This window comes from Gopherus evgoodei, chromosome 11 (genome assembly GCF_007399415.2).
Source record: "Gopherus evgoodei ecotype Sinaloan lineage chromosome 11, rGopEvg1_v1.p, whole genome shotgun sequence".
NCBI classification, from domain to species: Eukaryota; Metazoa; Chordata; order Testudines; family Testudinidae; genus Gopherus; species Gopherus evgoodei.
Genome location: NC_044332.1, coordinates 17,792,755 through 17,807,975, shown reverse-complemented (window position 1 = coordinate 17,807,975; position 15,221 = coordinate 17,792,755). Strand labels below are relative to the sequence as shown.

Genomic DNA, 15,221 nt, shown 5'->3' with positions numbered 1-15,221 from the left:
TACAGAGTGAGCTGGGTCATTTGGTAAGCTGGGCACAAGCAGTATGAGTTTTAATTTGGCTGTATGTACACATTGAGGGACAAAGAACGTAGGCCGTACTTACACATGGTGGACTATCCTGAGGATCAATGATTCTGAAAAAGATTTGGGGGTTGTGGGGGATAATCAGCTGAACACAACCTCCCGGTGTGATGCTGTGGCCTAAAGAACTAATGCAATCCTTGGATGCATAAATCAGGGAATCTCAAGTAGAAGTGGAGAGATTATTTTACCTCTCTGTTTGGTGCTGATGGAATACTGTGTCCTGGTCTGGTGTCTACAATTCAAGAAGGGTGTTGATAAATTGGAGGAGAGTCAAAGAGAAGACACAAAAATGATTAAAAGTTTGGAAAACATGTCTTTATAGTGATAGATTGAGGTCCTTGAGTCTATTTCCCTTAACAAAGAGAAGGCTACGGTGTGATCTAATCAGTCTTCAGGTACTTACAGGGGGAACAAATATTTAATAATAGGCTCTTCAATCTAGTAGAGAAAGGTGCAGCATGATCCAGCGGTTGGAAACTGAAGCTAGACAAATGCAGACTGGAAATAAGTGTAAATTTTTTACAGTGAGGGTAATTAATCACTGGACCAATTTACCAAGGATCATGGAGGGTTCTCTGTCATGGACAATTTTAAAATCAAGATTGGATGTTTTTTCTAAATGATATGCTCTAGGAATTACTTTGGGGAAGTTTTATGGCTAAGGGCTGGTCTACACTGAAAAGTTACATGAGCATAGCTACGTCTCTCAGGGGTATAAAGAATCCACAACCTTGAGAGACATAGGTAAATTGACCCTAACCTCCAGCGCAGATAGCGCTAGGTCAACAGAATAATTATATAGCAACAGGAGAGCTGGTACATACAGTAACAGGAGAACCTCTCCCATTGCTGTAGTCTCCACAATGAAGTGCTACCGCAGCGCTGCAGCTGTGCTGCTGTAGTGTCTTAAGTGTAGATATAGCCTGTGCTATCCAGGAAGTCATGCTAGGTAATCACAATGGTCCCTTCTGAACTTGGAATTTAGGAAGCTATGGAAAAGATAAAGATGAAATGTGTCAACAGTTACGTTTAAAGTTGTTAAAGGTAAAAATCACTATTTTAAATGGTATTTCTCCTTTTATTAAAAATCACTGATATTCTCCGTTTAAAGGTTGAAAAGCATGTGGATTCACAGGTTACATTCTTGAGACTGGTATAGAACCGTATTGTTCAGCATCACATTGCTCTTCCATGAAGTTTAAGAATTATAATCCAGAAGAGCGAAAGATCCATATATAAGACTTCCTGGTTTTGAGCAGTACTATCTCAGCAAGAGGAATTATTTGTTTTATATGAATGATTGCGGTAGGAGGAGATCTTTAGTTATCATTTAATTGGTCAGAGGACAGGCACGTGTTTATTGTCTTGCATGCAGATTACTGGAGGGGTGATTTTAAAAAATTAAATAAAATTTAAGAATAGTAAAATTTAAGAATAGTAAAAGTAACAAAGAATACTCTCTTGTGTATATATGTACAGCCTTTCTCCACCATATTTCCTCCCTATGCCCATTGGAGATCAGAGTTTAAGAATGAAACATTTCTCATAAAATATGCATAAATATATATCCATGAACTAGTAATATTTTCTAGAAATATCATTTGATGCTATGAAAAAAAGAAAGATGTTCTGTCAGTTATAGACATGTAAACTAAGAGCAGATTAAAATTGCGTGTCAATACCTAGATTTCTTCTCCATGTTATAGCTATTTCATTTCAGAGCTACTGTGAGAATGGCATGATTAATAGAAAAATTTAGGTGTGAATTTGTGCCTACCATATTCTTTCCCATAGTGTGCTGTGGAGTGAAGAAGTTATAGCACTTTTAACATCCCTAACTTTATTGTGTTTTAATACCTTAAAAAGGCTCTAGCCATTATATTAATAGTATTTTAAAACTTTTTCTCCTAGTGGCGCTCATGTACTTTTAGATGACAATACAGATTTAGGATATGTGGAAGATGGAGCTCCATGTGGCCCTCACATGATGTGTGTAGACAGGAAGTGCCTACCAATTCAGTCCTTGAACATAAGCAGCTGCCCTGTTGGTTCTGATGGAAAAGTGTGTTCAGATCATGGGGTAAGTCCATATCCATGGGATAGCAGATAAGCTCTGTCCATACTTCCAAAATAAACAGGGCCTAATGTACAGTGTTGTGTACTGTACCTAAAATCTTCAGTGAGACCTCCTGATTTCCTGAATACACAAGTGTTGGGTTTTGTGACATACTTTAATTCTATGACAGCGTGAGAGGCATACATAACATGAGAAAACAAGGTTTTTAAATTGTGTAACACAATTCGCTGTAGTTTTTCATGTTAATACTTAGAAAGGGATTTTCAAAAGCATTTATAGCTGGCCTGTGCTCCCACTGAAGTCAATAGTAAACTCCAGTACTATAAAAACCTCCCTAATGTTTCACCACACATTTCAAACCTCTGAATAATTTCAGTTTGCCACAGAATCTAGTATTAATGCTGCAGAAAGCTAGTGTTCTGGGCTGCTTGAAGAGACTGTGAAAGCCCTACTATACCATCTGGATGCGAGGTCTTTAGGATGGTGGTAGCAGAAATAAGTGCGACAGGGGCATAGGATCTGAATAGGATTGGAGCAGATCGGAAAGCACCAGCAAGAGGGAATAGAAATAGACATTCAGTGGTGCTCTAAAAAGGCTCCTGGAGAAAAGTAGACCACACTGAGCAAGTTCATCTTTCAAGGATGGATCATGTTTCACTTTGAATGTATGGGAAAACAAATGAGCAGTATTCAGGGTTGTGTCATGATCTGAAGCCTGGTTAACTCCTTTTGGTAAGGTGTCTATGCCTCCTTGAAATAGGATTAAGATCCATTGGTGCAAATAACTTTGCTTGTCTATGTTCAGGGATTGCACCTGTGCAGCAACACTGATAGCTTGCCTGAAAATGGCACCTTCTTACTTGTGCTTCTTGTGTGCATTCACTCATACTTGCTAATTCTGTGATTCAAATATTAAACTACTGGTCCTCACTTTCTTTAGCAGCACTAATTTCTTTATTCTCCACAGAGTCTTTTTATATGCAGTATACTTCCTCTGAACATAAACCTATATCCCTCTGTTCCAATTTATTAACCTTAATTTGATAGAACTTAATAGGATACCTCTTATCACCTCAGACTCTCCAGATAAATAATCCCAATATTGTGTCATATGTGAGCCTTCCAGTTCCATTTATTGTCTCTATTGCATTGTGCTGGTCAGGAAGCTCCAAAGGTAGCAACCAATGCTCAATACATTAAAAACTCATTTTCCTAGGGCTGTTAATATGTACTCTTAATACAGAACATCAGGCTATTTCATCCTCTTAGCCTTCCTCACAGCTACATTGTACTCTGGACTGAAAATATGAATGTTGGCCCTCTGTATATGCAGATTGTCTTATTCTGCCTAATTAAAGAAGTCATTACTGTTTAAACCGGGGTTCCCAAGCTTCTTTCTTGGACGTCCATCTATGCTGCTGCAGTAGGCACTGCAGCCCATTAACACTTCTTGAGAGAAATTATTAATTTTAATTACATACACTAAAACTGTAAATACAGTGCACATGTTTTCTTTTCATTTTAATGTAACCAGTTGTAATGATAGAAATTCCTAACAATATGCACTCAAAGAAACCAAACACTTTTAAAAAAATGACACTTTTTAAAAAAATGTTGAGCTAAATGTGGTGTTCAAACAAGGAAAACACAATGTATAAATGTACAGTGTATAAAACTGAATAAGCAACACAGCAATGTTAACAAAATTAACGTGTTGTTTGTTGATTTTAGAACAAAATAGTTTTCCAACTTTAAACACTGTGTTTTCAATTTTTTTAGTATAACATCTGGATTTCTGTGCTGTGTAAGTAAAGATCCAGCCCTACTCTCAACTAATTAGAAAAGAATCAAATACTGTAATTAAAAATATAAAATAACAGTTTATAATATAACACATTGAGGCAATGGGTACTCATCCAATCCAGTAAAGGAGAATCCAAACTTCAAGAACGTGTCATCATATCTTCTTACCACTTTCTTTTTCTTTCTTTCGTTCTTTCGTTCTTTCGTTCATTCTTTCTTTCTTTCTTTCTTTCTTTTGGCTGGCTCATTTTGTGTACATGTACATGGTCTGGGACTCTCATTATCTTCTCCGCCAGTGCACCTTCTCGTTTTTGAAAAATAAAATCGATCCATGTCAGATTAAAGTACTGCTTGCTATTTTTTACAGTTGTAAGTGACAGATTGTACATTGCTAGTTTACTTTTCAGCAAAACACACCATTGTATGCGTGCAAAAATTAAACTTGCATACAGTACTGCAGCTCATTTATTTAAAATATTTTTTTCTATGCTCTGTCCAACATGTGCAGCTCAAAACATTACATTTATATAGCTTTTACTTAGATTATACGAGTCACTTGGAGTTAAAGATGTACTAAGGCTGGGCTTGACTGGAGAATGCAGTCATGCTGATAGACCACCCAGCAATGTGTCAAAGTGGGCTGAGGCCACATTTTGGAACCCCTGGCTTAAACTATACTTAGTTTTGACACTATTTCCACCCTAGCACATCAGTTTACACTGAGGGATGTTATGCTTCATAGTCGACCTCTGAGTCTATTTGAGTAAGTTATAAAGGGTCTTAACTACTGATCAAACACTTTGTTTTTCTGGCTACTTGTGCTCCCCACCACCACCCTTTTTTTTAACAGAGAGCAGGGCCAACAAGGGATGAGAGAGACTGCTATAATTTCTACAGATATGTGCCGTGGAGGACTAGACTCTATATTAGGAAGTTGTTTTCTTATTATGGGGAAGATTCATATAGGAAGAGAATCCGTAAAGGGAGACAGACTGAAAGGAGGGTGAATTGGGTTCAGAAGGAAGGAGAAGGCGAGAAAGGCACAGAGACTGCGGGCAATATAGGAGTTAAGAAAGGGATCCAGACATTCTCTTGATGACTTTGATTTTTTTTCCACATTCCTATTGTGCTTTTGCTAATTCGAATTTTCAGTTCAACAAACCTTTCTTACAAGTAAGATTAAAGCTATCTTTATCCTTCTTGATAAGCTTCTTTAGTTAACATTAGAAGATGCAGAATGAGATAAAGGTATAAACAAAAATTACATGGCTTATTTACTTTTGATTGTCAGCATTGTACTGTCTGTCAACTTGGTTAAGCATTATCTATAGATTATGTAGTCTATAGTTTTTATACATTATGTACCAGTTGATTAGGTACCTCTAATGATGACTAACTGCCCTTCTAATCTTGATGAAAATTTCATTCTATCTTTATCTGCTTTTCCACCGCACCTTCCTGCAGTCACTTTCCTCAGCAACTTACTCCATCACTAAATTCTTTTTACCATCGTCCATTTACAGCCATCATCCACTATTGATTAGTATTTTAAATTTTATGGGTTTGGTAGGAGTTCATATTTATTACAAGTATAATGTAATTTTTAGTGGGTTTAAGCACATATTTTCACAGAGGTATCCTTCTAAGTGCAGTCTGAAAATGAAGCCCTGGCCTATTCTGCTGGAGGATAGATTGATACCCCCAGCCTGGAAGAATGAAGAAGAAGCTGTTAGTTGAAACTCAGAATTCCCCCTCTCTCTTACATTGGAACAAGCTTCCTAAGGAAATATGAGGCCCAAAGTTTGAAAGTGGTTCTGATTACAATGATCACTTTGAAAACGGATACATATAACAAGTACCTTAATTTGTGCCCCCTTTCACAGCTTCATGAAAAGAGCATATTAATAAGGGCTAGACTATGACTTCACCAAATGCATAATCCACCCAGACCCAAGATCTCTGTTGCCCATGAATAAAAACAAGGGTTCTTGGAGCTCCCGATACCGCTGCACTGATGAGAGTCCATGGGACAGTTGAGCTCTAGTGGAGTCTTTTACTCTTGCCATGCTATCTTCTGAGTGTATCTACCCGGGGAATTAAATAAAACTATGAACTTGATATACCTGTGTCTTGGGGTTTACCGCTCACCACTGTGGCATCACCTTGTGGCCGTATCTCGGGATTACCTCTTGGCCGCTCTGATGCCTCCTCCTTTGGTTGCTCACTGTGTCCCTCCATCTTTCCTCTTGACTTGATTGCTCCCTCTTTGTAACTCAGGGTGCTCCCTCTTCGTGGCTTGTCCTTCTGGCCAAGTCACTATAGTTTTTCCCTTTCAGGGTATCAAAGGATCTCTGTATGAATTCTCTCAGGCAGTCCTTCAATTCACTGCCCAGACTGTATCACTTCCCTACTGGCTGAGAGGGGAACCCAGGCCTGCCCAGTACTCCAGGTTCCAAGGACCTTTGAATCAGCAGTGAAGGTCTAAACCATCCCAAACCGTGTAGCCATTTTCCCTGAACCTTTTCCTACTTCACCTCTTTCAGGCTTCCTTCTCCTACACCTCTCTGGGTATGCCCTTTTTCTCAGGGCCTGGATCTTCAGGGCTTCTACTCTCCTGGGTTTTTCCCCTTCTCCTTTTTAAGCCCAGAGACCAACTGGAAGCTTGCACATGGCAGCCCTCTTCTGCCCTCAATGCTTGCCTTATACCAGCCACACCTGATGCTGCTCCTCAGCTCTGCTTGCTCATCAAACCTAACTCTTCCTATGTGTGACCTATCAGTTACTGAACTCCTTCTGAGCCACATTAATGTTTTCTGGGCTAGTGTGGGGTGAACATTCCGTCCTAACCTGTTATGTACTAGATAAGGTTATTCATTTCTTGAACTTTCTAAACAATCATTCTTGTTATGGTATGTGTTTTGGTAAATGTTATCCTGTGTATCTTATAACTTAGTTCTACCATATGCTAAATAACCTTAAATCAAAAGTGTTTCAAAAACAGTTATTTTCATTTTCTTTTCTAGGTGTGTAGTAATGAAGCCACTTGCATTTGTAATTTCTCCTGGGCAGGGACAGACTGCAGTATTGATGATCCTATCAGGGATACTTCCAACAAGAAGGTTGAAGGACCTAAGGGTTTGTGTGATTTCAGTTGCAATATTTAGTACTCGTTTAGATTAGTCTTCTCTATTAGTACCAGTAGAATTAACATGTGGGAAAGGAGGTTATAACCCTATCATTCAGAATCAAACCCTTGAGCATATTAAAACTATGCCTCTCTGAGAAGATGTATGAATGTTAGTTTGAAAACTGTTTGTGAATATACTTTTGACTTTTATAATTCCAGATCCCATTTCTAGAAAGATATGAACTCAGACATTTCGGTTCATCCCAATTTTCCCCCTTTATTTTGTCCTTTAATAGCCATCTTCATAATTAAAACCTACATTTACTAGACTTCTACATTTATGGCCATATGGTGAGTTTATTATTTATCCTTTAGTAGAGATTTTCCAGTTGCTGATGTTCCTTGACTGTTCCAAGCTGTTCCTGAGAGCTAGGACATAATGAAGGGGGAAGTGAAGCCTCCATTGTACAAAAAATTCCTTTTACAGTTATCTTGACTGTAAAGGGGGGGCTTCATCTCATTTTGGACCTGGAAGAGTGCTTAGAAAGCTTGGCCTCCTAAGCATCAGATTTCAGTGGGAAAGAAAATAAACAAAATATGTTAGGAACTGTTATTTTCTCATACTATTATTACTGTCTTCTACTTTTGCATGTTTAATAGATGCCTCATTGACTGTATAAGAAGTAGAAAAACCTAGAGGAACTATTAGGGAAATACTCTTCAGAAATACTTTTCACATGGAAAGGTATGCACTTGAAATTGTGGCTCCCCACCTCCTCCAAATCCCAAATCACTACATTGGCAAGAAAGACAGCAAAATTGTACAGTCCACTCAATATCTTAACTGTCTGTGGAAAACCAAAGAGAAATAGGTATTCTCTTTCTTAGGAAACCTTTTGAGGTGCATCCTTCCCCGCCACCAATCACCACAGGGCTGTCCAGTTTCTACCCCACCTAGCATAGCTCCCTGCCCTCTCTGCTCCCCTAGAGCCTTCCTGATTCTGTGAAGAGCCATCTGCAAGGACTTAGTAAGGGGAGTCTTCCTTTCTGTGCAGAAGGGTGAGATGCAGCTCCTGTTGTAGCGTTTAAGAGTACTGTAATACTTGTCTTGCAGATGCATTAGATAAGAAATAATAAAAAGAAGCCCTTGTTTAATTTATAAACAAGTCTAATAAAGACAAGTAGAGACGTTCATCTGGTCACCTAGATCAAATTCCTATACTACAAACTTTATTTTTTAGTTTCAAAATGGAAAAGCCATTCTAGAAATTAACATGCCAACTCTGAGACATTCTGGGAAAATATCTTAGTGGATAGATACCACCAATGATATTGATGAATAAGATTGTATCAGCAGATAGGGACAAATGGATTACTATAATACAATACCATGGCTATATTGAAAAAATAAACTTGATATCTTTTGTTTTCTTTTTAGTTTATTTTGATACAAGAATGGGTCTTAAGGAGAATTGACACTTTTTTTTTTTCAATTTGTGGCAATATTAGTTTATTGGAAGTTGAATCCCCAAGAGACTTATGACAGGGAATTGGATGTTGACTACTTTCTCCAGTTTATTTTGGTCTGTTAATAGAGAAATCCAATTGGGAAAAAGTGTCAGGAAGTATAAAGAAGTAGTTTTCTACAATAATATAAAACTCTAAAATATTTGAGCACTTCCTATTAAGATTTTCTTTTTATTACTAACATTACATAACTCACATGTCAGCATACAAACAACAGACATGAAGTAAAATGCTTTCTATATTTCTTTAGCACAAAATGTGAGTTCCATAACATTGCAGAAGCAGGAAACTCAATTTTCTCAAGATTCAGATAACACGGATTCAATTGTGAGAACATCACAGCTAGATTAACTCCAGTGTCACAAAATGTCATCTGGTATGATCACAGGTTTAAAAAACATGCCAGGATTATTGTACTCTGACTCACAAAATCAATGCAGGGAAAAATACATGAAATAAGAGCCTTTACAAATCTGATGATAGACACCTCAGTGGAATTCATCTCCAACCTTCCATTTTTACTTTTTTGGTTGCAAATACTACACTTCAATATATCACTGTTCTAAGAGGTTAACTTCTCTTAGAGTGGGATGTAGTGATCTCTCTTGCCCATTTCTCTTGTCCTTCAAATGTAACTTACGGTACTCCCAGAAGGCACAGAAGTCTGGAAAAACAGCTCCAAAGTATTATATTAATTTTTCTACAACGTAAGAAGGCATGGGTTCACTTAATTTGGAATTTATCCAAGGAATTAGAGGTATTGGTTCCTCCAAATTCTGACATCTGACAGTTCAGATATCTGGAGGCTGGGTGAGAGAGAGATTTCTAACCTTAATTCTGATGCTTGTTCAAGAATTAAAAAAAAAAGTTAAGTCTAAAAATCATCTACAGCTTCAATATCTTAAAATGTTAACAGCACCTTTCCACCTACTCCCTGGCTTACACCATTCATGAACAAAGAGATGGACCGCTTTCTTAGTGCTTGTCTACACGAACAATTAGACCGTGGCAAGCTGGGGTTATGAATCTGCCCCACACTACCCTGCCATCGTCTAACTGCCCGTGTGCGTACATCCTGGTGAGATACATTAACAGTTTGTTAATGAACTTTGAGCAGTCTAGAGCAGCATAGAGTCACACTCCAGCTTACCATGGTCTAATTCTTCAGGTAGACAAGCTCTTAGGAGTATATTCTTACGATGATGAAGGTACTTATATGCGTAATGTCCTTCCCATTAAAATGAGACTATTCCTTTGGAATAGATACCCTCTTAGTTAAGGGGAAAACAAAACGTAGATTAATTTGAATTCTCATACTGGTTTATATTGACAAGGACTGAGCTGAAGGAGGAGTTGCAGTAACAGTCAGTCATTCTCTTTGAAGAACTTAACAACATTGGAGAATGTTAATTTTTTCTGACTTCTGTTTTCTACCATATTCTCTAGTGCTGAAAAATGCCCTTAAGTAGCATAAGAGCAGATAATTCTTTGGGGGAAGGTTACCAACACTTTCTTCTGAGATGTGAAAATTCATATAATTAACAGTTTTTCACACCATAAATCCCTACATTTTTCTTCTTATGATTGGTATTATGTATAGCTAACATATTGCTTGCTTTTTCTTTATTCTCTTATGACAATTGATGATTGATTGCTGCTCCTGTTGCACTTCTGTTTTTCTTTTCAGACCTTTACATCATCTGTCAGTTGCTTCTTCCTCTTTACTATATTTAAGGATTTTAAAAAATCAGTGGTCATTTATTATTTTGGAATTAATTCATATTGTTGTTATGAGCTAGTCTAAACTCAGAAACCTACTGTATCCTGCAGTGGCAGACCAAGAATATAGTATTGCAGGACAGTAGCAGTTTTTGGAAGTGAAGGAAACTTGAAGCTATTTACAGTATTGGATCCTATTCTTGAAGTCAGTGGGACTGTTGCACACAGGCGTTTTCCTGTGTAGATTCATTTGCCGGATTGGACTTTGGCTTGATTTAACTGTATTATACTTGAACCAGAACTTCAAGTATATGAAATAGACTGAAGTTTAAGACTGTCTAAAACACACGTTCTTTGAAGTAAGACTGTATTACTTGTAAAATCTCTGATCGTTAAAGCTAGAATAATAGGTAATCATTAGATTCACAGAGACTCATGTCTGTGTGAGTTCAGTGAGTCAGCTACAGTCTACTACTATTGAATTTAATGTTTTAGAATATGGGAAGTATACAGGCAATTTTTCTTATCTCAGAGGAGAGTTCTTCTTTGTGTCTGAAAAATAAATCCCTGTGTAGTAAGAGAGCATTAGCAAGTAGAAAATACTGAAATCCTAAATCATTGCCTAAAAAGCACTTTATTATAAATGATTCCTCTTATAACTGCTGTTACAGGTGTCTAAAATATATAATTTTAAATCCATCCCCCTTACCCAAAAAAAAATAAAATAAAATCAATCCAGCTTAGGAAAGCTTTACTGTTTAAGTAATACAGATATTCTCATCCATTAGTAATATATCTATTCAGAAAAAAATATCCCTGAACAAAATATTTCAAAACAAAACAGTTTTTATTTGGATTAGACTTACAATTTCATTTTCAATTCAGTTTAAAAGTTGATTTTTGTTTTTCCCCCGTCTCCTCCTTTTTTTCCCATTGACTACAATAGAATGAATTACATGTAGGGGCTTTGTTTGTCTGTTTTTCCCCCTACTTCCTTTTCCACTCTATAAATTTATAAACTTCTCCAACTTCTAAAAAGTAAGAGTGGCAAAAGGAAAAATGGAACACTGTAACTTTGAAGAAATTTTGAAAAGTTGGAGTTAATTTTATTTTCCTTTTGCTACTTTGTAACTTTTCAGAACAGCTCCAATTCTGGAAAAGTTAGAGTGAATAAAAGGAAAAAAGCGGTGATGGTAGGGGAACCAACAAAATCTTTCCATGAGATACTAGCCTGAAACCCAAGACACCCAGGTTCAGTTCTCTTCTCTGCCACAGATTTCCTGTATGGTGTTGGTCAGATTATTTAATGTCTCTGTGCCTCCATCTCCGCTACGTAAAATGGAGATAACTCTTCCCTGCCTCACAGATAAATGTGTTAAAGATTGTAAGGCAATCATATACTGTGGTAGTAGTAGAGTCATACATAGTTTAGGGGACCTTAAAGAAAGAGAGACAAAACCCCATTATATTGGAATGACCAAGGCCTCCTGCAGTAAAACCCACAGGAGAGAGACAGAGGGCCCAGAAAACTCCTCAAAATTCATCCTGAATGCTTCCATCAAGGAAAGGGGTTTGTGGGTGGGCTACATAAGAGGCAGAAGATACGGCCTCCAAGCACCTTAGATCCTGGGGAGCCATAGGGAAAGGAGAATGAAACGTTATTCTGTGCCAGCCTATGTGGTGATGGCTAGTTCTTTGCCATGTAAATATTCCTCTCTGAGAAGAGTACAGGTACAGAATGGGAGCTAATGTTTGGAGCAGCATTAATCCCTGCCCAAATATCTGCCAGGCTCAGAGAAGAGCACCCCATGGAGTGGGGTGCATTGTTCCCTCCATCCCCACTTCTAGGACTCCAATACTATTAATTTGGAGTGCAGGGCTTACACAAAATTGGAAAATCCTCAGGGAGAGAAGCCAGCACCAATCCAAGAAGCTCTAGGTATGACAATATCATAAACTTTTGAGTTCTGTCATCCCTGTTGTGAGAAATACCAGCACCAAATAAATAAACCCCCCTCCACTGCCCCTACTTTCTCATTTACATTTTATGGTTCTCCTTCGAGTGCTGTCCCTGTGGGTGCTCCACTCTAGGTGACGGTGCGTCCCGGCGCTGTCGATTGGAGATTTTCGGTAGCAGTGCCTGGTTGGGGCGCACACACCCAGATGGTATCTCCCGTCTAGTTGAAATCTTCTTGAGTGCGTATGTCCCACACCCTCCTCAGTTCCTTCTCAACCGTCCTCGGCTGAAGACGGGACTTGGGGCAGTGCTACTTTCTCTTCCCTGATATCTATAGGAAACAGTAACAAAGAACATAGAAATAATTTTTAATTACTTCCCAGTTGTTTCCCTTCCTTTAGTATAGTTACATAGTTAGTTACTTTGTTAAAAAAAAACAAAAAACCCTCAGGCTTGTCTCCCATTGAGACACTCTTCTCTAACTCATAATGCCAGGACCTTCAGGTTTCAAAAAATGCATCTCCTGTCAGGACTTCACGCCATGCTCAGATGGCCACTCTCATTGTGTGAAGTGCCTCGGGGACACCCACATCCCCGCGAAGTGCCTCCATTGTGCGAGCCTCAAGTCAAGAGCTCGTCGTAACAGGGATCTGCACCTCAAGATCATCATGATGGAAAAATCCCTGCAGCCGCTGTCGGAGACAGGAAAGGTAGAACCCACTCCCATACGCTCCCCAGCCAGATCGGAACAGGTGGGGAGTGTTGCTTCACCCTCCCTGGAGCGGAGGCAAGAAGCTCAACAGTCTCACAGACGAGACTCTAACAAGGGTAGGGGGTCTCCGGCGAGATCCCTACCCCCTGTGCTGACAGCCCGAAAGACAGCTGTTTCAGCCTCTCCTAATGCCTCAGGAACCGCTCTGACAGAGCTTAGAGGCAGGGACCAGACCTCCCACACGGGGAAGGCACCTACTGACTCGGTCCCCATAGCGCCTCAAACAACTGCGGCGCGGACAACTCACTCCTCTTCGGCACCGAGGAAGGCTACAGCACCGGCACCACGTTCCTCCTCGGCACCGGAAATGGCCGTGGTGCCAGCAGCGTGTTCAGCTCTGACACCCAGAACGGCCACGTCACTTGCAGCCTGGTCAGTTTCAGCGCTAAAAGCGGCTGCAGTCCCGCCAGTGCGCTCTGCCTCAACAACGAAAATAGCTGCGGTGCCAACAGTGCGATCAGCCTCGGCACCGCGAAGAGAGTCGGCAACCAGCCACTCTTCTGCCCACGCACCAGCAGCAGACCCCCTGCAGGGCACCTCTAGGCAAAACACAGCAGGACACTCTCTCTCACTCTCACTGACTGAAGAGCTAGAGCAGAGAGCAGGCTTAGCTCAGCCTAGAGAGCAGGAGCAACAGCTTCTCACTCAAAGTGACCTTTTGGTGCCACCTGAGCCACATTCCCCACTCCTAGATACAGAGGACTCCTTTGCTGACCTGCCACTTTCTCCACCTGAACTGGCTTTCACCGACGGTGACCTTGAGCTACAGCAGCAAGCGGAGTTCTCCCCTCCTGCTTCTCCTCCACAGGCACCTTTACCACCTCAGGTCACGGCTCAAGCCCAGCAGCCTCAGTTTCCCTACGTTGCCCCCCCGTGGGCGGTGCCTGGGTCTCCTACCTCGTGCCTTGGCCTCAGTGGTACCCGTGGCAGAATCCTCTTACCAATCATCTTCCATCGGTGCCTCAATCTCCTGCTCCATCCACTTCCAGGGTGCCTGAGCCCCCTCCTGAGCCTGGGAGCTACGCACCATATCCTGACTCACCTAACCCTAACTCTCCATTAGCCTCAGATGAAGCCATCCTCCCTCCACCTCCACAGACCGTGGACGACTGCAAACAATTTCAAGATCTTTTTAGGAGGGTTGCACTCAGTCAGGATATCCCCTTGGAAGAGGTTCAGGAGACTCAGCACAAACTCCTCAAAACCCTTCAACCATCTGCGCCCTTGAAAATCGCGCTCCCTATAAACGAAGCACTCATGGAGCCTGCTGATACTCTCTGGCAAACCCCAGCTTCCCTAGTACCAACTTGTAAGAAGGTCGAACGTAAATACTACGTTCCTGCAAAGGACGCAGACTTCCTTTTTTCTCATCCACCACCGAACTCTCTTGTCATTGATGCAGTTGCACAGCGGACCAAACAGTCACAATATCGACCCACCCCGCAAGACAAGGACCTTAGACGTCTTGATGTCCTCGGCCGCAAGGTTTATACATCCTCTACACTACAATTCAGGATTGCAAACTATTCTGCTCTCCTCACCAGCTATGATTTTGATAATTACAATAAGCTTTTCGAATTTGCCTCATACATCCCAGAGGACAGAAGAGCAGACTTCAAATCAATCCTGTCTGAGGGACAACTGATCTCCAGAACGGCCCTACAGGCATCCTTAGACACGGCAGACACAGCAGCCCGTACTACTGCAACTGTTGTGGTTATGTGCAGATCCTCCTGGCTCTCTGTGTCAGGCATTCCTAAAGAGCTCCAGACCAAAGTGGAGGATCTCCCCTTTGATAAGGAAAAACTCTTCTCGAAAAAAAACTGATGAACTCCTCCACACCATGAAAGACTCAAGAGCGACACTCCGCACCCTGGGCATTCACTCATCACTTCCCAGAAGACAATGATACCAACCCTACCAAAGACCACACACACATCAGTACTGTCGCCCTCAATCCAGACCATACGACATAACTAGAAATCATACTAGACCTCCCAAACGCAGACAAAATCAAAATCAAGCCACCACCTTCTGGCCGCCAGGCAATAAACAACAGTTTTGAAGCTTTGGTAGAGGGTCTGCACAACCACTCCTTGATTCCACCACTTGTCCATTTGGCCACTGCCTCCAGTATTTCCAACATGCTTGGCAG

At 40.5% G+C, this 15,221-nt stretch overlaps 1 protein-coding gene across 4 annotated transcripts in view; it reads left to right on the top strand.

Moving 5' to 3' along the window:
• The window catches only part of ADAM23 (ADAM metallopeptidase domain 23), a 202,705-nt gene that overhangs the window by 158,741 nt on the left and 28,743 nt on the right, over positions 1-15,221 (top strand). For 3 of the 4 annotated variants that reach the window (XM_030579907.1, XM_030579908.1, XM_030579906.1), the window contains exons 23-24: positions 1,996-2,164; positions 6,988-7,099. In XM_030579907.1, the coding sequence (XP_030435767.1) occupies positions 1,996-2,164; positions 6,988-7,099 (281 nt within the window). Of the gene's footprint in view, positions 1-1,995; positions 2,165-6,987; positions 7,100-7,751; positions 8,629-15,221 lie in introns of those variants that run through there. The other variant, XM_030579909.1, reaches the window with a different exon arrangement.